Source organism: Motacilla alba, chromosome 26, assembly GCF_015832195.1.
Source record: "Motacilla alba alba isolate MOTALB_02 chromosome 26, Motacilla_alba_V1.0_pri, whole genome shotgun sequence".
Taxonomy (NCBI): domain Eukaryota; kingdom Metazoa; phylum Chordata; class Aves; order Passeriformes; family Motacillidae; genus Motacilla; species Motacilla alba.
This window is the reverse complement of record NC_052041.1, coordinates 271452-292913: the sequence shown is the minus strand read 5'-3', so window position 1 is coordinate 292913 and position 21462 is coordinate 271452. Positions and strand designations below refer to the sequence as shown.

Here is a 21462-nt window from a genome sequence, read left to right as displayed (position 1 = left end):
TGGCAGACGCAAAATCAGGTCACTCCTAAAAGCTCCAGACACTGTCGTGTGGCTGCAGGGAGGCAATGGGGCTGTCTGAAGCATTCCCTGCTCCTGGAATGGCAGGAAAAATCCTGGGGCTTGGGGATGTCAACTTGGGATGCAGTGAGGGGATGAATGTGGGATGCTCCGTGCCCAGTAGAGCAGAGGGAAGGGGAGGAGAGCCCGGAATCCTGTGCAGGGCTGCTTGGAGCCTGATGTTTGGAGTTATTCACAAATTCTCTGAATTAAAAGGGCAAGAGGGCCTCAAGAGACCCTGTGTGGGCTTCCTGAGCAGCAGGACCCTGTCCCCTCCCGGTCCTCGTGTCTCACAGTAGGGTGAGGTGTGGTCCCTGTGCCGGGTAATCGCTCTGACCCCAATAGCAGTGTCACATCTGTCCCTGAACAGAGCTCACATCTGCCAGGGCTGTGCTGCAGGGCCGTGGATGAAAACCTTCTCCTTCCTGCTGCTGTGCCCCAAACCCCTGCTCTGGGAATGTCTTTATTGGGCTTTTTACCTATTTCTATTGATTTTCAGGGTAAGGAATTGACCCTTGGCAATGTCTCACCAGTAAATTTGAGGGCATGTTCCCAGCAAGGGCACATCTGCAGATGCAGAAACTGAGGCCCTGAGTTTCACCATGGCTGGCTCAGGGTGATCTCACAGGTGAGGGATGGAGGCTGGGAACAGAGAGGGTGTGGAAGCTGAGATTTGCTGGGACAACAAGGCCTCTCTGTTCCTGCACTGGAGTCCTGCCATGACTGTGCCCAGGGCTCTGGAGCCAGGCTCTTTCAGGATCCCAGTCCCAGCCTTGCTGATTGTTGCAGGAGTAATCCCATGAAAATAAATTGTTTCTCTTTCACAGCCCAGGGTACACCACAGCGTGGGTTTGTAGACATTTGTGCTATTAAAATAGACTGAATGTGTCTTCAATGGGCCAGGTTGGCTCAACTGTAGGACAGCACAAGGAGCAAATAGGTTCAAAAACCAGAAATTTAGGTTGAACACTGGGAAGGAATTCTTCGCTGTCAGGGTGGTGAGGCCCTGGCACAGGTTGCCCAGAAAAGCTGTGGCTGCCCCATGCCTGGCAGTGTCCATGGCCAGGTTGGATGTGGCTTGGAGCAACCTGGGATAGTGGAAGATGTTCCTGTCCATGGCAGGGGATGGAAGGGGATGAGCTTTAAGGTCTCTTCCCACCCAAACCACTCTGGGATTCTGTGATTCTATGGCTCCCCATGAACTGATCCTACAGGCAGCAGACACCAAATCAGGTGGGAATATGTACATGGAACCCAGCAAGGCTCTGCCATCTCCATGGCCATGGTTCAGGTGTGGTACCACCAATCCAAGAGGACCTACTCTGCCAAGGTGGTGGGACACAGCCAGACTGTGTTCCCTCATCCCATGGCAGCAGAGAGGGTCCATGAGGTCCCCATCGAGCAGAAAGTGAGGAGCACCCACAGCCAGGACCACCCAGGCAAGGTGGGACAGACAGCAGGTCCCTCACTGGAGCTGAGAGATGCTCCTGTGTCCGGGGTACAGACCTATGGATGAGCTGCAGGGCCCCAGAACTGCCTGGGAACACCCAGACACACTGTCACACTTCCAGGAGATCTGTGGCATTTCCCTTTCCTGGAGTGACCGGGCTGCGTCCCACGGCACTGGGTTGGTGGAGGTGACAGTGATGTGCCTCAGGTCTGTGTGTCTGAGGGCCCTGTGCAGCTGCTGGCACAGAGACAAGGCAAACACCCCAGGACGGAGGCTCTGCCAAAGCAAAAGCTGCTGATTCAGCTGCCCTGGCTCCCAGCAGCCCAGCCTGGCCCTGCAGGCTGGGTGTTGGGGTGAGTCAGGCCCAGCTCACCATGCTCTGTGCTGAGCTGGCTCAGGGCATGCAGGAGCCCTTTGATGGGGTCCCAGGTCTTCCCCCACCCCCGAGATGTAGGAATGTGACTCCATCCAGGGGAGGTGCCATTATCACCTGACTTTTACCGAGCCAGTCTCACCTCTGGTCTCGCCTTCGCTCCACGTCAGCCAGAGCAGGTGACAGAGCAGGAATAAGTGACTCACAGGGGGTGCAGAGAAGCTTAGACACTACTCTGGGATGCAGGTTGGGGGTGCAGAGGGGCTCAGATGCTCCTCTTGACCTGGAGCCTTTCCCACTGACTGGCTCTGGGGTCCGGGCTGGTCTCCGCGCCCTTGCCCAGCCCTTGGCACAGGCATGTGGCCTCTGTCTTGCTCTTGTTGGATGTGTCCCATGTGGCCAGCAACAGCCAAAGCACCCTCAGCTCCTCTTACACCCCCAGGTCAATCACACCAGGGTTTTTAGTCCATTGGTGGTGTCAGAATAAGATTAATTGTGTCATAAAAGGGCCAGATTGGCTCTGTTGACCAGGAAGGGGATTTTGGCCATGAGCTCAGGTGGGAGACCTCTGGGACCAAGCCCGCCAGTGTCCACTTCCAAACTCGGATCTGGAGGGACCCCAGTGAGGCCAGACCCGATGAAATCTCCTGTCTTGCACACTTCAGAGCAGCTTGTACCAAACAGCAGCCACTGTTGGCCATGGGAAGCTGCTCTGAGGGGACCTGTCTGGGTGGCCTGGGACATGCAGGTCCATGGGTCTCCAAGGCAGAACAGGCAGAGCTGAACAAAGGATCAGGGATGGGGAGAATGAAGCTCCTACATCCAAATGACTGTGCTTGGAATCAGCCTGACTGGGGGAATGGCTCATCCAAGGGGTCACAGTGCGGCGTTGGCAGGTCTGTGTCCTGGGGTGGAGGCAGGGGGGAGAGAGAAAGGTCACAGCAACACAAAGAAGGATGGAAAAAAAAGGGGAAAATATGTGGGAGGTACCACAGTGAAAGAACCTGGGAGGTGAGTTTCACTGTGACACACACCAGAGTCATTTCAGACTGGACAGGAACTGATGGGCTGGAAGAAAATCTCTGTCTGGAAGGACAGGGAAAAGCCCTGAAGGATCTTGCCCACAGGGGTGTGAGGAAAGCCCAGACACAGCTCAGGGAGGGTTGTGGTCTCTGCAGACAGCGGGACATGAAGCATGGAGGGGACCACAGGAGCAAGAGATTTCTGGGAGGGATGGGGATGGCTTGAGAGGCTCATCCCCGTGGGGACAGCAGTACAGTCTCAGCCTGGGGGAATGACAGCCAGCACAGCTGAGCTGACAGGAACAGCATTAGATTATCCTGGAGGCAAATGATTTTTCACAGTGATCCTGCCAAAGCAGCAGGGATGGACACGGCGGCAGAGCCCACCTCTAGGGCTGCCAGTGGGCTGGGAGGGGTGTCCCAAGGGGTCCTTTTGGGACACCTCTCACCCCAGGTGACCTGAACAGTCAAGGCCATGGAATGGGAAAGATGCTGTCCCAGAGGCTGCCTGGGCTCCTAGCAGGGAGTTCTGCTCTGGAAGTGCAGCCACCCAGCTGCTGGGGCCAGCTCCTGCATGGGGTACCCAAGGACAAGAAAGAACAATTGATGCTCTCTAAGGCAGCCACAAAAAGCCCACAGAGGCAGTGGGCTGGCTTGTAGAATAGCAACGAGCTGAGCACCCTGGCCACTCCCACGGCACCTCTGGCCCTGCATGGAGATGCTGTTCCCAAGGGTAGCTGAATGGGCAGGGCAGGGGGAAGGGGAGACATCAGTGGTGATGCCACCAGCAAGAGAGAGGATGAAATAACCCTGAAAGACTGAGATCCTCCTCCTCACAGAATCCTGTGGGCTGAGGGCTGGTGGGCAATGGGGACAAATAGGGGAGGAAGGGCTGCATTTGGTGATGTAGGGAGGAGCAGAGCAGGATCAGACACTGGAAAGATTTGGGGCATCTGGGTTTGCCCTTTTCTGCACTGTGGGACCCAACACCTCCTCTGTGCACCCTCACTCTCCCTCTCACTGCATTTCCCATTGTTCCCTCATCCCTTCCTTGCTTGGGCCTTGCCCCCCAGAACGGAGCAGGCAACTATGACCAGCAGCTGTCACAGTCTTGGGTGGTTTGGTTGGGTTTTTGTCCGGTACCAAAACCTCTGATCACAAAAAAGAGTTGGAGGAGGACAAGAGATTTCTTCCCCAGCCTCTTTCCTGTATGTCCCTCGCCAGCCTCCCTCTGTGCTGTCCCTGACACCAACCCTGGTCCTCTTGCACACAGATCCCAGGTACTAGCCCAGCAGGACTGTGGGGACACAGAAGTGACATCCCCCTGTCCCACCCCCTGCCTGGGGTGGCAAAATCACCTCTTCTCATTCCTCTAAGAAAGGCACAGAAGGCCAGGACATTGCTGCCACAACAGTTTATCCACCTTCTCCAGGCCATTTGTCTCCTTACAACCAGAGATGGGGATGATTTTCTTTGGCCTCCTTCAAAGAAGGGAAGTGCCAGCTCCTGGCACCAGGGATGTTTTCTCATTCAGATTGGTCCATCTTGGCAGATCACAGCTCCCCTCTGCGACTCAGTCTCCCCATCTGTTCACTGAGGGAGTGACGCTCTCTCTCTGACAGCAGCAAGGGGCCGATGCTGAGAAATGCTGTCTCAGACATGCCAGAATTAGCACAGTCCTACAGATTAAATTATTCCTCTTTTTTTTCTGCTCTGGTAACAACACTCAGTGCCTTTACCCGTGGAATACATAAATGAAACACTCATTTCTCTTGATGTGAAGGCTCCATTCTTCACTGAGTGCTCCTGACTGGGAGAGCCAAGAGCTCAGCCTGGGTTCAGATGGACCTGGCAAAGCCTGAGCAGAGCCAGCATGGGCGCAGCTCAGATGGATCTAATTCCAGGGAGCTCATTCCCCACATTCAGCACTGCTGGGACACAGGTTCTTTATGGGCTCAATGAGGTTTGTCTGCTCTGAGGAGCTGAAAGTGCTCCAATAGCAGAAAACTTGGAATCCCAGCATCCAGGAGATGCTGAGGTCAAATTTTCTTGGGCTGAGGATGGAGCAGTCACTGACACCCCTTTTCTCCAGGGGATCATGGAATCCTAGAATGGTTTGGATTGGAAGGGTCCTTAAAGATCATTCCACCCTCTATGTGACCCATACATGAGGGGATCTTGTGGGGATGCTCCACATTCCAGCCTTGCTCCCCACCCACAGGCAGCCCTGGCTCTGCTGAGGCTCAGGGAGAGGGAAATGCATTTCCTAGAGTGCCAGAACCCCAGACAGGTTTGGGTGGGAGGGGACCTCAAAGCTCACCCAGTCCCACCCCCCGCCATGACACCTTCCACTATCCCAGGTTGCTCCAAGTCCCATCCAACCTCTGTCTTGGACACTCAGAGGCATGGGGCAGCCACAGCTGCTCTGGGCAACCTGTGCCAGGGCCTCCCCACCCTCACAGCGAAAAATTCTTTCCTAAAACCCCATCTATCCCTGTCCTCTGGCAGTGAAAAGCCATTCCCCCTTGTCCTGTCCCTCCATCCCTTGTCCCAAGTCCCTCTTCAGTTCTCTTAGGGCCCCTTCAGGCACTGGAAGAGGCTCTAAGGTCTCCCCAGAGCTTTTTCCTCTTCAGGTAAACACCCCTAGCCCTCCCAGCCTGGCTCCAGAGCAGAGGGGTTCCAGCCCTTGGAGCATATCCATGACCTCCATCCTGCCTGGTCCATGTGTCCCTCATCACCATGGCTTGAGCCAATCAGACCTTGGCAGCCTCTGGCTGTGTCCATTGTTCCTTGCTGGAATTAAGACCAGAGTAATTAGGAACACGCACAGGCTGTAATTTAGACCCAGCTGAGGCATTCCACTGCAATACCTGATCTTGGGTCTCAGATCTCTCCACCATCCTGATGGAAATACCTAGCTGCTTCCTCCCAGGGAATATGGCCCCTCAGTTTTCTTCCAAGTGAATAAATAATCTTTTAATCTAAATGAGAAAATAGAGTGCAAATAAACTTCAAGTTTGCTTTGTATTTGCACTTTTTATTTGTTTTCCTGGTGACAGATTCTCAGAGGTGAGGGAACATTTAATTGTGGTGTTAACTGGAGCCTTCACTTCCAAATTGGTATTTCATTTTACTGACTGAGATATGGATTCACTGTTCAGTCTCATTCCAAGATAAACAACTCAATGGCTTTACACACATGTTCTCTGATCATTACTTCTTCCATCTTTATGGTGTGTGGAGGAGGTAATTACACAAGTTTTACTTAAACATTTTGGGGAGTTGTGTTTGGACAGAAGTTGGAAGCCAACTGTGGCCCAAATTGGTACCTCCAAAATTATTTCCACCAGTTGAAACTACATATAACCAACTCATTAAAAAACCTTAAATGAATCCAGCTGCTTTTGCATTTGAAATTGATCTTTTAATCAGGGGAAATATGCATTGGACAGAAGGTGCTGGACTGGTTGTTTTGGGTTACTGTGTCCTCTGAGGTTTAGAAACAGTAGATCTCATCAGCACTGCTAATTCTCCTCTAGGCATTGGGTGGAGAAAACAACCTCCCTCGTTTTGGGAACCTCCAGCCAATTTTTCAGTCTTGAATGTCCTAATCTTTGAACTGGGTAAAGTGCAAGAAAGAAAATGTTCCCTTTGCAGTGACAAATTGTGCTTTGAGGATCCCAATCCAATAACAAGTTGCAGCCTAAGGAAATGAGGAGTTTAGTTGTTGACTGCAAACCCATGAGTCAGGTTAGCAAGAGAAGTGTAAAACTCAAGAAATTAAAAAGTAGCCAGTACCAATCTCTTGTTCCAACTGTAATTTAGGATATCTCTTTTTTTTTCTGATGAGTCCTTCTGCATTGGAGAGATAAAGACCCACCTCAGCCCAGCTCTGAGCCTTTGTTGGTGCCTCTTAATTGAGATTCTATCTCCAGTTTCCTGCCTCCCATTTATCTGGGGAGCAGATCTCTATGTGCTGTTGAATGCAAATAAAACGACAACAGCAGCTCTCAAGACCCCCCTCATTTCCCTTCTCCTTGGGGTCCCTGATCTGCTCCTACCTTTTAATGGCTTTTGATGTTTTCCAGACCCCCCTGGCTGGGGTCCGCCCCTGGAGACCCAGCTGGCCTTTGCCTAGCAGAGTGGTGGTGACAGGCAGGGAAGGGTGGTGGCATCAGGCACTTCCTCAGCTGCCACCTCCCTCCCAGCACAGCCGTTTTCCCTCTGCAGCTCAGTGTTTTGTGGGATGGACTCTGAGCCACAGAGGCTTTGGGAGCCCAGTCATATCAGGCACTTTATATCTGCTGTCCCATTTCCATTTCTCAGAGCCACATTTGTGGCATTTGGCATTTAAAGTGGGTTTTAGAGCTACTTTCTTTCTTCGTCCTCCCCTCTTCCCCCTCCCTTCTAAATTTTGAGGGCTGACTTTCAGAGTCCTCATTTCAAAGAGGCTCTTTTGCATAAAGAACCAAAATATGCAATGTGTAGAAAAATTAAGTGCAATACAAGCGATAATTAAAAACCCACTGCTTTTATCCAGCCAAGCCCTGGATTTGCACTGCAGATTGGCAAAAACTGCCTTTTATCCCTTCTCCTTTGTACTCAGGGAATGCCTCACCCTCACTTATCCAGCCACACAGAGGCTCTGCTGAATTGGGTCTGGACAAGCAGCTCCTGGCTAATTGCTATGGCAGGGGCAGGGCTGTTGTGTGGCACCCCTGGGGGTGGCCAAATGCACAGGGCGATGGCCCACACAGCACGGGAAGATGACCTGAGACTCCTGGCCAAGCAGGTTGATATCCTGCCACAGCACTGGGTGAGAAACACCTTCAGCACTGTCATAGAATCATGGAATGGTTTAGGTGGGAAGGGGCCCAAAAGCTTATCCTGTTCCATCCCCTGCCATGGGCAGGGACACCTTCCCTAGACCAGGTTGCTCCAAGCCCTGTCCAGCCTGGCCAGAGAGAGATGCACATGGGGTTGAGTGGCTCCACCTGAAATTGTCTTCTGCTGGAGGTGGGGTTGCTCCCACAGCACGGGGGCTCATTTGTGTCATGCAGTTGTGTGGGAGCCACCCTCCAAGGCTCACCAACAAATCGCTATTTTTGACAACAAAACTGTTTAGACACTTAAAATGTCCAGGAAATATATTGCACAGGGGCAGCACCAGAGACAAGTCCATGGTGCACATCACACTGTCCTGCAGCTTTCACAACCTCACCCCCATCTCCTGGGGACCAAGCTGTGCTTCTCTGTGTGTCCTCATTCCCAAATTCCTGGGTCTATAAAACAATCTCAGCCTCTCCTTCTTTTTTTTTTTTTTTTTTTAAGCACCATTTCTCACACTTTGCTTTGCTCAAAATGTTGTTGCCTGAAAGCAGCGGCCAAAAGACAAGAACATCACATTTTTTTCAGAGAACATCACCAGTTCTGAGATTCTGCAGGTTGTTTCATGATTTTGCAGCCATTGCCAATAGCCTCCTACCTACCTCAGGGTCCTGGAGGAAGAAGCCAGAGGTTCAGGAAAATTCAGGGGTCTTGGAGGGCCCTGACCACACATGGTAGAGCTGGGAGGGAGCCCCAGAGCTGCCTGTGTGCAAAACTATGGACTTGTGCCCCACTGACCAGGGCCATTGGGTGCACCCTCACACTGTCACCTGGCAGCAGGAGGGTGATACGACCAGAGCAGGGCCACCCACTCAGATCCCTTGGAAGGACTTGGTGCTTCCCATGGCACCAGGGGTCTCACAGCTCCTTTTTTGGGCATGAAGAATCTGCCTGGGGTTGGAGGGTAGTGCTCACTCATAGAGAGAAACTAAATTGTCATTTACCGCAGGCATTGGATGGCCGGGGCATCCCAGCTCCCTGCTTAACCTCCACAAACACATTTGGGATGAGGGGTGGAGCGTGGGGTGAGTGGTCCTTGCTGAGAATCTGCTTGTGCAGTGACAGAGTCCACATCAGGGTGCAGCCTCAGGCTGAAAACCAAGCTCAGTTTGGAAACAAGATTAGTTTTCTGGGAAGAAAGGATTCATATTGGCAGTTGGGGTGAGGAGTGCTGCTGGAGCACTCCTGAGCAGAATGGGTGATGCACATTCCTTCACCTTCCTTGGACAGCAGCTGCATCTCCTTCACACCAGGAAGGAAGGATGCTTCAGTGTGAACTCTCTGTGCTTTCCATCCTCCTTCCCAGAGATTTCCAGCCCTCCCGTGCTCCCCCTTCCCCTGCAGCACCTGGTCACGGTGGGAGCCACTGGGATACCCCAGGGGAGCTGTGGGTGCTGGTCTGGGCTGGAAGCACTGTGGTTACTCACCCCACACCTCTGAGCTTAGGACAGCTGGGCAAGTGATCTGAAAGAAGCTCTGCAGTTACTGGAAGCCTGTGGTTTGTTCCAAGGGCTGTGACTCATTGCCAGAGCCGGGGCAGTGCAGCGGCACAAACACCCCAGGGGAGGCGTGGATCCAGCTCCAGCAGGAGCAGTCCCAGGAGGGGGTGTGGGGAGCTCAGCCAGCCTGGTGGGATGTTGTGGCTGCTCCCAGGGACCAGGGACCAGAGGTGTGATAGGATAAGTCTCCTTGGTTCTGCAGGAAAAGATGTAATCCTGTCACTGGAGCCTGAAATATGGGAGGTTCAGCTCAGAACCAGCTGGGCACTGTGGGGGTGTGTGGGCATACGGGGAGCAGGGAAACCTCCTGAGGCTCTGGGTGATGCCCACACAGCAGGTGCCAAGCTCAGGGGGGGCTGATCTCTGGGGTGTGCTGTGCTTTGAGGTTTGGTCCTACTGAGACTGGTGGAATCAGGGGAGTGGCAGAGTTGGGGGGATGTGGCTCTGTGTTGATACAGGCACTGCTGGAGCTGGGGGCTCACCTTTTCCCACACTCCTAACCACCATCTGGATGGACATCCCCAATGGACCCTCTTTTTGGTACTGCCAGTCTGGGCTGAAAATAACCTGGCATGGCCAGGCTACCCCATGGAGGCATCATTCCCATTTCCAACCATTCCAGCACATAAAGCTCTTTTCTACCTTATTTCCTCAGGTTCTTGTGGGGATATTTGTGTCCCTGGGGCTGCTTTTGGATGTGCCCACATCCCTCTGCAGTCCTCAAGGATTCCAGGATGCCTCCAAAGTCCTGACAGATGTGTCAGGACAGGCTGAGCCCACATCAAGGCTGAACCCACACCAAGGCAGCAGCATTTCCCCAGTCCCTGTTTGGAGCCCAGGACATCTACAAATATTCCAGGTCTCTCCACAACCTTCTCTGACAAAGCTCAAAGCACAAAATCCCCTTTTTGGCTTGTTCTCTTGCCATTTGCTGGAACTGTGACCAGCTCCAGCTTCTCCCACCACTGAATGAAGCCCTCACCAAAGCCCTGGGGACTCCGTGTTCCAGTGTGGGGACCAGTCAATTTTGGCAGCATGAATTTGTTCTCCTCAGCCTCATAATCCCCCTCACCCACATCCATTAGAGAATTACTGGCTATTAGAGGTGATTGCAAACATCCAGAGGTCTTGCCAGATGCTTCGCCCAGCTGGAGTTGTTTGTGCTTTGCAGGCACTCTTTGCAGAATGATTCCTACACCTTTTTGGGATGGTAAAACCAAACCCTGAACACGGATGGACCAGGATGGTCAGCAGTGGGATGCACACATCCATCCTTTCGCATGCTTTTGGAGTTTCTCTTGGTGGCTTTGGGGGAGGTTTGAATCAAGAAGCCTCCTGGTTTGCAACCATCTCCTTGTGCTTCAGTGGAGGAGACCCAAAGTGTTTTGGGAGCAGAGATCCTGACGCTTCTCATGCCCAGGTCCTCTCTGGGGAGGCAGGAGTGGCTGCAGCTCCAGGTCACCGTGTGTGGGCCGAGCTGTGAGTTTAGGAAGGTGCCAGCTGCTCCCAGAGCTGGGCCAAGCAGGAAAGACACCATACAGTGAGAAAATCCTTCCCTGTCTCTCAGTGGGGTGGTCCTAGCTGGGCTTGGGTCCCGTGACAGCCACGAGCTCTGGAATCACAGCTCAGAGCACACAGGGACAGAGGTGTGGGTGGGAGGACCGAGCAACCATGGGGAACATCCATCCCTGGACTCCTTCTCACCTTTGTACCTCCTATGTCCTCCTCTTCTTGCAGCACATGGCCCAGGGAGCACCAGGCACCCATGGCCCCCTGGGCTGTCCCAGTGCCAGCTCCAGACTGGGGCAGCTGGTGGTAATGGGAGCAGGGCAGCCCTGACCTAGGCTCAGTGGTTGCCAGAGAGGTTCCAGATGGAGATTTAGGATGCAGCCCCACCCATGTGAGTGGTGGGTAAAAGGTGTCTGTAGCCATTGGTGGCTCTCCTGCCCAGGGAACCCTCCAAAAGTGACACCTGTAGGAAAGCAATCGTTGTCCTCATCCAGCTGTCCCTCAGCCCAAGCAGACAGACATGGGTGAGGTACCAGGAAGAGATTTTCCTCCTCAGCTCCTTTTAAATCAGGTCCCCAAGGCAGAGTCTGAGGCCAGGATTCTGTGTCCTGACCACCTGGCCTGTCCCCTCCCACCTTGTTTCCCACTCCCTCTTGTCCCAGGGATCTGCTGGCACTTCTCAGGTGTCTCCCACAGCTCAAATCTCTTGCAGACCAACCAGCCAGAGATGCTGGGAAGGGACACACACAGGGTGCTCCAGGTCCTTTGGAGCACTGGGAAGTGGCTCTGTGGTAGGATGAAGGTGTCAGGCTGGAAATGCTGTACTGATGGAGACTGCTGGGCTACTTTGGTGCAGGACAGGGGCTCCAGCACCAACAAACACCAATGTCCTTGCTGGATGTGCTCTTCTGGCTCGTCTGAAAGACCAGACCATTTTTTTTATGCCTTTACTTGCCAGCTGGGTTTTGACAAGCAATCAGTCTGGGATTTGGGGATCAGGACAGTCCCCCATGTATCCTAAGGGGTGCTGATAGGACCAGTGTCTCCATTCCAAGCATTTGTAGGAACAAGCTGTAATATCAGTCAAATACCAGCTTTGACTGATATTGGTTGACCTCTATCCCTCCCAAGGCCACCACTCACATGGTGAGACACCCAGCTGTGGCCACAAACCCACATTTGCTACCATTCTGTGATTCTATGAAGAAGCAACCAACCTTTCACTTCCAGGATCATAGTGACAAAGGCTCTACGATCAGAGTTCCTTTTGCAGCACTTCCCACTTTGTGTGAGTACCCAGGGACCCCCTGGTCCCAGCTCTGAGCTGTGGCTGGCCTCACCCTTGCAGAACCCAGACACCGCTTTGCATTTCTCAGGCTCTCATTTCAGAGCAGCTTTGAACACCAACAATTTGAGTTTTCCCACCCAGCAGCCTCCAAGACACTGAAAGATCTGAAGGGAAGATATAGCCAGGAGAAAGGAGCAGGAATCTGAATCCTCTGAGATCAAAGCACTTTTGTCTAGAGACTTTCAATTAGATCAGGACATGGTCTGGCTGCTTTTTCTTGCTGTGTTCATCGTGCAGATGAGCTTCATGTCAGCTTGGCCTCCTTTCTTCCTGCCACGTTGGCTCCAGATTCTTTTCATTAGTAATGGTCTGTCTTCATTAGTGAATTAATTCCCCAGGAATTGCACTGCAATAAACTCTCCAGTGCAAAGACCAGCAAAGCCACATCTTGGCACTGGCTGGACAACAGCAAGTGTTTTGTGGACAGAAAAACTATCACAGAACTGCTAAAAACCTTTTTATTCAAACCAGGCCTTTGAAGCTTTTTCAAGCAAAACAAGAGATGTTTGGTGAGTGTTGGGCTTGGATTGTTGACCTCTGGGTTGGGATCTTGGAAATGAGTCCTCATCTCTCTCTTGGGGACAGACCCCAAGGCAAAGGTGAAATTTGTGAAAGCAATGAATGCTCGTTCTCCAGGTGAATGCTCAGTTCTCCATGTCTTTCAGACATGCTCAAATATCTGAAATGGTCACAGGGCCTTTGCCCACCCAGGGCTGGGCACCTCCAGAGCAGGGCCTGGGCTGAGCTGGGCTCCCTGGGCAGCAGCAGAGAGGGTTGTGGAGGTATGGACACATCAAGATGTGGCAGAGGAAGTTGAATTTAGTCTGGGAATGAGGACCAAAGGGAAAGGAGGGTGGATGGTGTCTTCAGAATGATGGCCAGGGGACCATTACAAAGGTCTGGAGGGACAGGACAATGGGGAATGGCTTCCCACTGCTGGAAGGCAGGGTTAGATGGGATATTGGGAAGGAATTGTTCCCTCTGAGGGTGGTGAGGCTCTAGCACAGGTTGCCCAGAGAGGCTGTGGCTGCTCCATGGCTGGAAGTGTCCAAGGCCAGGTTGGATGGGGCTTGGAGCCACCTGGGATAGTGGAAGATGTCCCGACCCATGGCAGGGGTGGAAGGAGATGGGATTTAAATTCCTTCCCTACCAAACCATTCTAGGATCCTGTGATCGTTATGAGAAAAAGTGTCTCAGTGTCTGCCCCATCCTCAGCCTCTCCTGGAGACAGCATCTTGCTCTGGAGAGCTGCTCCCTGTTTCCCTGTCAGCTCTGTACAGCCCCTGCGAACAATTTGTTGGCCGCTGTCTCCACCCATCACCTACTCCCTTCCCCTGGGGAGCAAACAGCTCTATCAATAATTGCCTTTTAGCCTCTTGGCATTATCTTCCAAACCCTCAAAGGCAATTTTGTTCCACACCACAGTTCTTGCCCATCCCATCTCATGATGAGTCTGGATGGTCATTGGTCCTTTCTCCTAGACTTTGCATCCAGGAGGGCTTGGGTCAATGCCCATCCCTGTGGGGAAGGGATGGTGCAAAATCACCACTCAGGGAGAGCAGGGGGAACATCTTCCAATTATAGTCAGGCTCAAACCCCCATGGGCAGAGGAAACAAACCCAAAGTGGATGAGGATGGGGGTGATGATTACCATGGATGTTTTAGTCACAGCTGTTAATAAAAATAACAGCAGTAATAAAATTACAATGATGTTAGTAATTGTTCTGGTGCTGATGAGAGTTATAAGATTATTTATTAACTATGAGCCATTATCAGCATTTTCTAAGTGCTTCTGCCTCCCATACCATCCCAAACTCCAGCCCTATCATATTAATGCGAAATGAGACAAATGAGAAAATATTTTCTTTATGGCATAACCAAGAATAAGGCTGGGAACATCAAGGTCTATCCCTGTCCCTCTGCTAACTGTCCTCCCACCATGTGGCAGGGGTTGAGAATTAGGTAGAATCTTGCATTTCTACCCTTTACAGAATCACAGAATCAATTAGGTTGGAAAACACCTCTGAGACCATCAGTTCCAACCTGTAACCTATCCTCACCTTGTCATCCAGCCCAGAGCACTGAGGGCCAAATCCAGGCATTCCTTGGACACCTCCAAGGAAAATAAAGTGTAAAAGGAATTGAAGTTGGACTTGTGGCCTTTGGACCAGCTGAGCCCCATGAGAGCTCCATGAGAGCTCCAGTGGATGGATGGGCCTGGTGAGCTGGAGGGAGGAGGAACTTGGAGCAATTTTATAGCTTTTGTCATTCTCCGTGTGGGGCTGATGGAGACAGTGGACACAGGTCCCTGGGAGCACATTTCCTGCAGCTGCCTCTGCCCTTGGCTTGTTGCTTGAAGAAGAAAATGTGGCTGTTTTCTATGGGTTTTTTGGTTCACCCACTTTTCTGTGACCATGTCACACACAGGCTGGAGGAGGATGTCCTGGTCTCCCCTGGCTGCTTCTGCAGGTGCACCCTCAAACCTTGTGGGGCAAAGTGAAGGCAGGAGCAGGGAGAGCCAGGTCCTGCTCCCAAACAGTGTCAGACCAGTCACTGCAGCAAGGGGTAAAGATGGAAATGGGCCATGGTAGAGACATGGACATGCAGGAAGGAGGGATAGATACGGACCATGGAGAGAGATGGGTGTGCAGTGAGGAAAGATGGACCCTGTGTCTGGGTGGTGGCTGCCAGCCCTGGGATCATGTTTGGGGACTGTGGTGACACCGCTGCAGCTCAGCAGCTTTGTCTGTTGGGCAATGGCTCCCACACAGCTCTGCAGGTCAGGGAGCACCCAGACTGGGAGCATGTCCAGCAAAATCAGTAGAAGACCCCAGAAGCCCCCAGGAGTGAGAAATGGGGCACAGCTTGCAGAGGTTGCAGAGAGGGAAGGAGCTGGGGGAGGTGCTGCTATTTCTGGAATCACTCGCCAAGCTGTTCAAGCCTGGGGAGGTGGCAGTGGACAGTCAGAGCTGGACGGCACATCAGCCCTCCCCCAAGGACCTGCAACCAGACCCGGGGTGCAGGGGTCAGCAAACAGCCCCACAGGAGTCTCTGGCCTCCCTCTGCCACCCCCCGCTGCTTTGGACCCTCCTCGCCATTCTCTTCACTTGACCCCTAGTGCTGGTTCTTTCCCACCACCCCTTGCCCTCCTTGTGCCCCAGTTCTCCCTGCCTTGAGCCTTTCACAGGGTCTCCTGCCCTCTCTCCTCCCCCACAAGGAATAAATTACTCTCCAAAGCCACCCCTGGCCCTCAGTGGAAACAGCTGCCCACACTGTCACCTCTTTTCCCACGGGACCTGGCTGCCATCAGGATGTTGTGAAGCTTTTCCCAGAGCACTGGAGGTTCATTCAGGAAAGCTGTTGGGGACCAGTGGCTCTGGACCCTCTGGACTCACAGGGACTCAGGTCCTCTCCTCCAGCCTGTGCCACTCCAAGCACCCACCTTGATGCCTTGCCCATGAGAGGGGTCTTGAGAAGGGAGAGTGGGTTTGGGTCCTTGGTTGTATAAAAAAGGCCAAAATGATCAATTTCCATCACAGCTAAAGGCTGCAGACCTGCAGTAGGGAGCTCTGAACAGCAGGATTGGGAAACCAGGTTTGCCAGCCACCTCCACATGGTCCCCACGGTTGGGTTAACACCAGCAGCACTGAGAGACCCAGCAAACAGTCAGGAAAAACATTCTTTATTCAATCCCCTTTGGTGGAAAGCAGCAACTCTTGGGTTGAGAATCTTCTCAGCCTCCAAAGAAAAGCTTTCTGGAGAGCCAGGGGAAAAATCAATCCAGCAGATTGCACTTCCCGCTTGCAGAGCTCTGGAGATATGAGCCCAGCCCCAGTGGCTCCCCAGAGGCATCACGGAGGGAGCAGTGCCTAGCCAGAACACAGCTCTCCTCCTCCTTCTCCTCCCGCCCCTGGCATCAGCCCATCAAGAAAGAGGGTTTCGTCAATCTGAGCACATTAGGAGAGGAACAGGCTGTGCCCAAAGCTTCCCCAGAGGTCCATTAGCACCCGCAGATCCTTCCTCCACCCCAGCACATCCCAGAGGATGCTTTTGCTGGCGATTTCCTCCCCAGGCACAGGGCAATTTTCTGGGACAGTGAGCTGGCGGGGTTGGTGCATGGCAGGAGGAGAAGGAGACCTGCTGCTCTGGGTGCAGGTGCTTGGACAGGAGCTGGGCTCCAGAGCATGTGAACTCCCTCCTAGTCATGAGGGTTGGACACTCAGGCATATGTGCTAATGCATTCCCTGGCTTGACATCATGACCCGGAACTCATGGATTGTATGTGGGGCCTCTGCCATCCCAGGACACAGGCAGGGAAACCAGTCTGTGAATGCAATTTTCAGAACAGGCTGTTACCCACTTCCAGGGTAGGGAAGGAGGACCATCCTCCTACCTCAGCAGGGGCACTGCCACCCCACTGTAGGAATGTGCCCCCTATGGACAGAGTGACAGAACCTTCCTCTGTCCCCCAAAAAGGAAAGAGCCCAGAATTTTCTCCCAGTGATCAGGTAGGAAAGTCACTGATAGGACCTTGGGGACTTCACCTCAAGTTTGGGGACAGCTAATTGGCCATAAGCCAAAAGGTCCCGCCTGGGCCATTGAGTAGAAAAGCTCAGAACAAAGAAGCCAAATCACTTTTGTGAGGTGTCTTTACCAGGAGCACAAGCTTGTGGCACCTGGGTTGCTTTGAGTTTGTTATTTTGCCTTTATTAAACCTTTTTTGTTCCTGACGCTGTCACATCAGCCTCCTGCTCCTTTTATGCCTTCCTGATGAAAGCCGAGCTATTCTGAGGTATAGTGTTGGGGTGTTGGAAGCTTATCAGATCAGCTCAAAACCCCCCGGGCAAAACGCTACACCCCACCACTGCCACTCCACCCAGAGCTACACAACCCCCAAGCAGAGCATCCCACCCATGTCTAATTCCTTCCTGTGGCTGTTGTCTCTCCCACAGGTATAAGAGCATGGTGACACCACGGCGGGCAGCTGTTGCCATTGCCTGCTGTTGGATAGTCTCTTTTCTGGTGGGACTTACCCCCATGTTTGGGTGGAACAACCTCAACAAGATGCGAAGGACTCAGGAGCTGAACAGCAGCCACACAGAGTTTGTCATCACGTGCCAGTTTGAGACGGTCATCAGCATGGAGTACATGGTGTACTTCAACTTCTTTGTCTGGGTCCTGCCTCCCCTGCTGCTGATGCTGCTCATCTACCTGGAGGTCTTCAACCTCATCCGCAAGCAACTCAACAAGAAGGTGTCCTCCAGCTCCAACGACCCCCAGAAGTACTACGGCAAGGAGCTGAAGATCGCCAAGTCCTTGGCGCTGGTTCTTTTCCTGTTTGCGCTCAGCTGGCTGCCTCTGCATGTCCTCAACTGCATCACCCTGTTCTGCCCATCCTGCCAGACCCCGCACATCCTCACCTACATCGCCATCTTCCTCACCCACGGCAACTCGGCCATGAACCCCATCGTCTACGCCTTCCGCATCAAGAAGTTCCGGACAGCCTTCCTGCAGATCTGGAACCAGTACTTCTGCTGCAAAACCAACAAAAACGCCACCAGCACCACCACAGCTGAGACAGGCAACTAGGAACTGGGAGAGGGCAGAAAGGGGCACCTGTGCCCACCCAGTCCCCACCCAGACACTGTTCCTGCTGTCTCAGGAAGGGGTAGCAAGGACCCGATGGGTTCTGAGTTCAGAAGCCCCCTGCAGTCCCTACAGCCACCCCAGGGGGTTATTTATTTGCAAGCATTGTACTGTTTGGATATTGTAGCCTGCACTGTTCCTTTCTGGTTTAGGATTTTTTTTCTCCCTGATTGTTTTTGTTTTTAATTTTTTAAGCATTGCCAAGTATTTAAGGAGAAATTGTACAGACAAATGCGCAGTTTATCTTCATGCAAATAAAGTCCAGTGATCCAAACCACCCAGGAGGTGCCCTGCCATTGATGGAGACCCTCAGCTCCATGGTGTTGGTGGTGCTGGGGGCACCTCACACTCTGGCCCCATGTCCATGGAGCCATGGGGGTACCTGGGCACTGGGACAAAGGGGTGCCCTGTGGGAGTGAAGATGCTGAGAACTAGGAGAATCCAGGGCACTGGGATTTCTGAAGAAATTAAGTTTGAAAGCCCTTTCTTTCCCCTCTTCAACCAGGGAGAGATGAGCTGGGCTGAGACATGGGACGAGATAGGAAGCCTTCCCATGGCATTGCCAGCACCCATAGGGTAGTGAACCCACTAACTTGCAGAGCAAAGGGTCAGTCTCCAGCTCTCAGTACTACCAGAGAGGTAGGCAGAGGTGGGTATTGGTGAAACTCTTAAGCATAATACCAGAGAACTCTGCAGAAGCTGCTTTTGCTCCCCAATGGCTCCCCATGGATCCCAGCAGCACCCACTACCCCTGCAAGCTGTACCCAAGGGAGTGTGTCCTCTCCACTTGTCTTCTCTCTCCCTTTACTCTGGTTTTGAGTCATTTTCCCTCCTTTCTCCTGGCTGTTTTCTGTGAAAAGCAGTAGAGAATCTCTCCCAGACTGATCATCTCACACCTCCCATGTTGTTCCCTCCCACCCTCTCTGTGCAGCCAAACTCTTTTGACCCAAACATTGTGGGTTAATGCAGCCACCTCCACAGTCCAGGAGGCAGACGGGAACATGGACCCCTCTGGGAGCAAGTAGGGGACAGCTACAGGCCACCATGTGGGTGCTGATGCTGCCAGAGGGCACTTTGCCACCACTGAAGTTCAGCTGTGGATAGATTTGAGGAGGGGTTGGCTGGGGATGGACTGTCCCTTATCCAGCTCTGATCCCTCTGGATGCTGGAAGTTCCAGTCCCTCCTCCAGGGCTGAAGCAGTGGTGGAAAAATTTGAGTTGATTTGGATTCTTTTCTTATCAGCATCCCTTGTTCACCAGGCTCGCATTGGAAACAGGTCCTGTGGCCCTGCCCTGCCCCAGCGAGGTCATGCTCCTCAGAGGGGACGTCAGCAATGAGCAAAGTGACTGCAGCAAGTTCCCACAGAGACTGGGGGTGCAGAGAGGAGAAGGACCTTGGATGGGTGAGATTTATGGGTGATTTTTAGTAATGTTGGGAGTGTGCAGCACAGGCATTGGGGCAGCCAGGAGTCCCTTCTCCCACTGCTGCAGCCAGCTCTATTTAGCTTGGAGGGATGAGGAGGGCAGCAAGGAAGAGAGGAGATGAAAGGCTCATTGCGGGGGCCTTGATGTATTTCCAGGCTCCTGGCTCAGATAGCACTGGGAACAACGGGAGCAGAGCAGAAAAACAATGGCAAGGACAGGAGAAAATCCTTCCCTTAGTCCTCATCACAGTAGAGGGGTCCTGAACGCCCTCCCAAACTTCCCATGGTGCAGATGGTGCTGTGCTGGTGCTGAGCCCTTGGGATCAGCAATCCCCCATGGACTTCAGCCCACACTCCCCTCCCAGGCATCACCAGGTGCCCTGGGGCCAGCACTGAACCTCTCACATGAGGGTGAGGCTTTGGCTCACCCCATATCTGCCCGATGGCTCCTCTGCCCAGTGCGGTGACTCCCGTGCTCCCACTTTGCCATGTCCTGTGCCAGCTCTGGCCAGAGCCAGCATCTCCTCGAAAGGGCAGAGGGAAGAGCCTCAGGTTTCATGGAGCACCAATATCAGTGGTACCTGAGGGTGCTGCAACGCCAGGTTAGTGAGGATGAGAGAGGATCCGAGGCCTTGGTCCCCTGGCTCCACAGCACCGTGCCTTCAGATTAGTGCTGCTGTTTGCCCAGCTATGAGTCCCACTTGCATCTTATTTCTGCTGCTTTTCTGGAACTGACCCTTTGGCCTGATCCTTGCTAAGGTAACCAGGAGCCTGGTGACTGGGATGCTCATAAATTAAAGGGCATGTGAATGGTTGCTTCATTAAAAATAGCATAAAGTGGATTTTCCACTCTGTGCCCTCCAGACCTGTCCCTGAGGGGGAGCCCTCACTAAAAGTGGAAGTTGTCACCCACCTCCGTCCCCTGTGGGGTTACAACACAGCCTGTGCTCTGTAGGACTGAAATAAGGGCCTGGAAAGGGCAGAGCATGCAGCATGACAGAGTCCTGGAGATCAGCTCACAGCCTGCTTCCAGACCCTGTCCCTGAAAGAATCCCACTGGCCAAGGCCCCGTGCCCAGGTACCAGGGACACCAAGGGGGACAGGACACCCCCAGCAGTGTCTAGGGCTGGGTATGAGCATGCTAGGGAAAACAAGCTCTACACTTGCCAGCTGGGACTGCAACCTCAGCTCTGTGGCATTACCACCAGAACCAACCACCTCAAAAATCCATCCTGACCAGCAGTGGGATAAAATTAATCTGACAATGCCCTCTGATGGTGGAAACAACACTGATGTGGATGGTGCTGCACCATTACTGAGCCTCATGGGACCAGCAACACTCCCTGGACTTCGTCTTGGGCTGTAGGTGCCTGGGGACAGATGGGGACAAAGCAGAGGGGCTGCAGGAGAGATAGTGCAGAGAGGGGTTTGATTAATCACAGGTACTGCCCAGCTTTGCTCTCCGTGGCACCAAGGGTGGGATGGGCTCTGATCTATGGATGCCAGGCTGGATTTGCATCTACAATGGCAATTCCAGGGCCAGCCAGGACACAGGCAGGATGTGGGTCTGGCCCCATGACAGAGTAGCCACACAGCTGGGAGAGCTCCTACCCTCGTGCCCCCAGACTGAGGGGTGAGGCAGTGCTGGTGGAGAGATCACCCCACGCCACTGACCCCAGGTAACCATGTGTTCCATGGGTCCCTCTGGGCTCTGCTAACACCCAATGTCTGCCCCAAGCTGGCCCAGAGCTCAAGTGATAACTCATCCTGCGCATGAGCCACCTGCTCACAGGGATGAGTCCCCTCCTCTGGATAAAACATCAACAGGTCCTGTACCCACCATGGGGAGGTGACAGCTCCTGGCTGGATCATTGCCTCACTGGCATGGATAAAGAAACTGTGCTTCAATAAAGAAGCATTAAGATGCTGCAACATTGATGTGGCATTTCTTTTTTCCCCAGCCAGAATCATTCCCCTGCCCCAGAAGGAAATCTTTCTGCATTTTCTTTCTCCTTGTTGGGCTCCTTCTGCTTCAGTAATCTATGTGTTTCATAAAGCTGGTCCTTCCTTTCTGTCCTAGGTTGACTGTATGATGCTTTTATCCCAAATCATCTTGTTCTGTTTATGGTGAAGCTCAAAACCCATCTCCTCTACCCTTGGTTGTGTGGGATCCTGCGTGACTCCAACAGCAGCCCTGGCACCTCTCCACATCTCCCCACCCAAGCCAACCCCACAATAAGCAGGACA

General features: G+C 52.9%; 1 protein-coding gene across 1 annotated transcript in view; it reads left to right on the top strand.

Annotated features, from left to right (window-relative positions):
• Positions 1-21147, top strand: part of ADORA1 (adenosine A1 receptor) — a 28009-nt gene extending 6862 nt beyond the window's left edge. The window contains exon 3 of the mRNA XM_038162547.1: positions 17098-21147. Within this exon, the coding sequence (XP_038018475.1) occupies positions 17098-17734 (637 nt within the window). The 3' untranslated portion in view covers positions 17735-21147. The remainder of the gene's footprint in view (positions 1-17097) is intronic.
• The last annotated feature ends 315 nt before the right edge of the window (positions 21148-21462 follow it).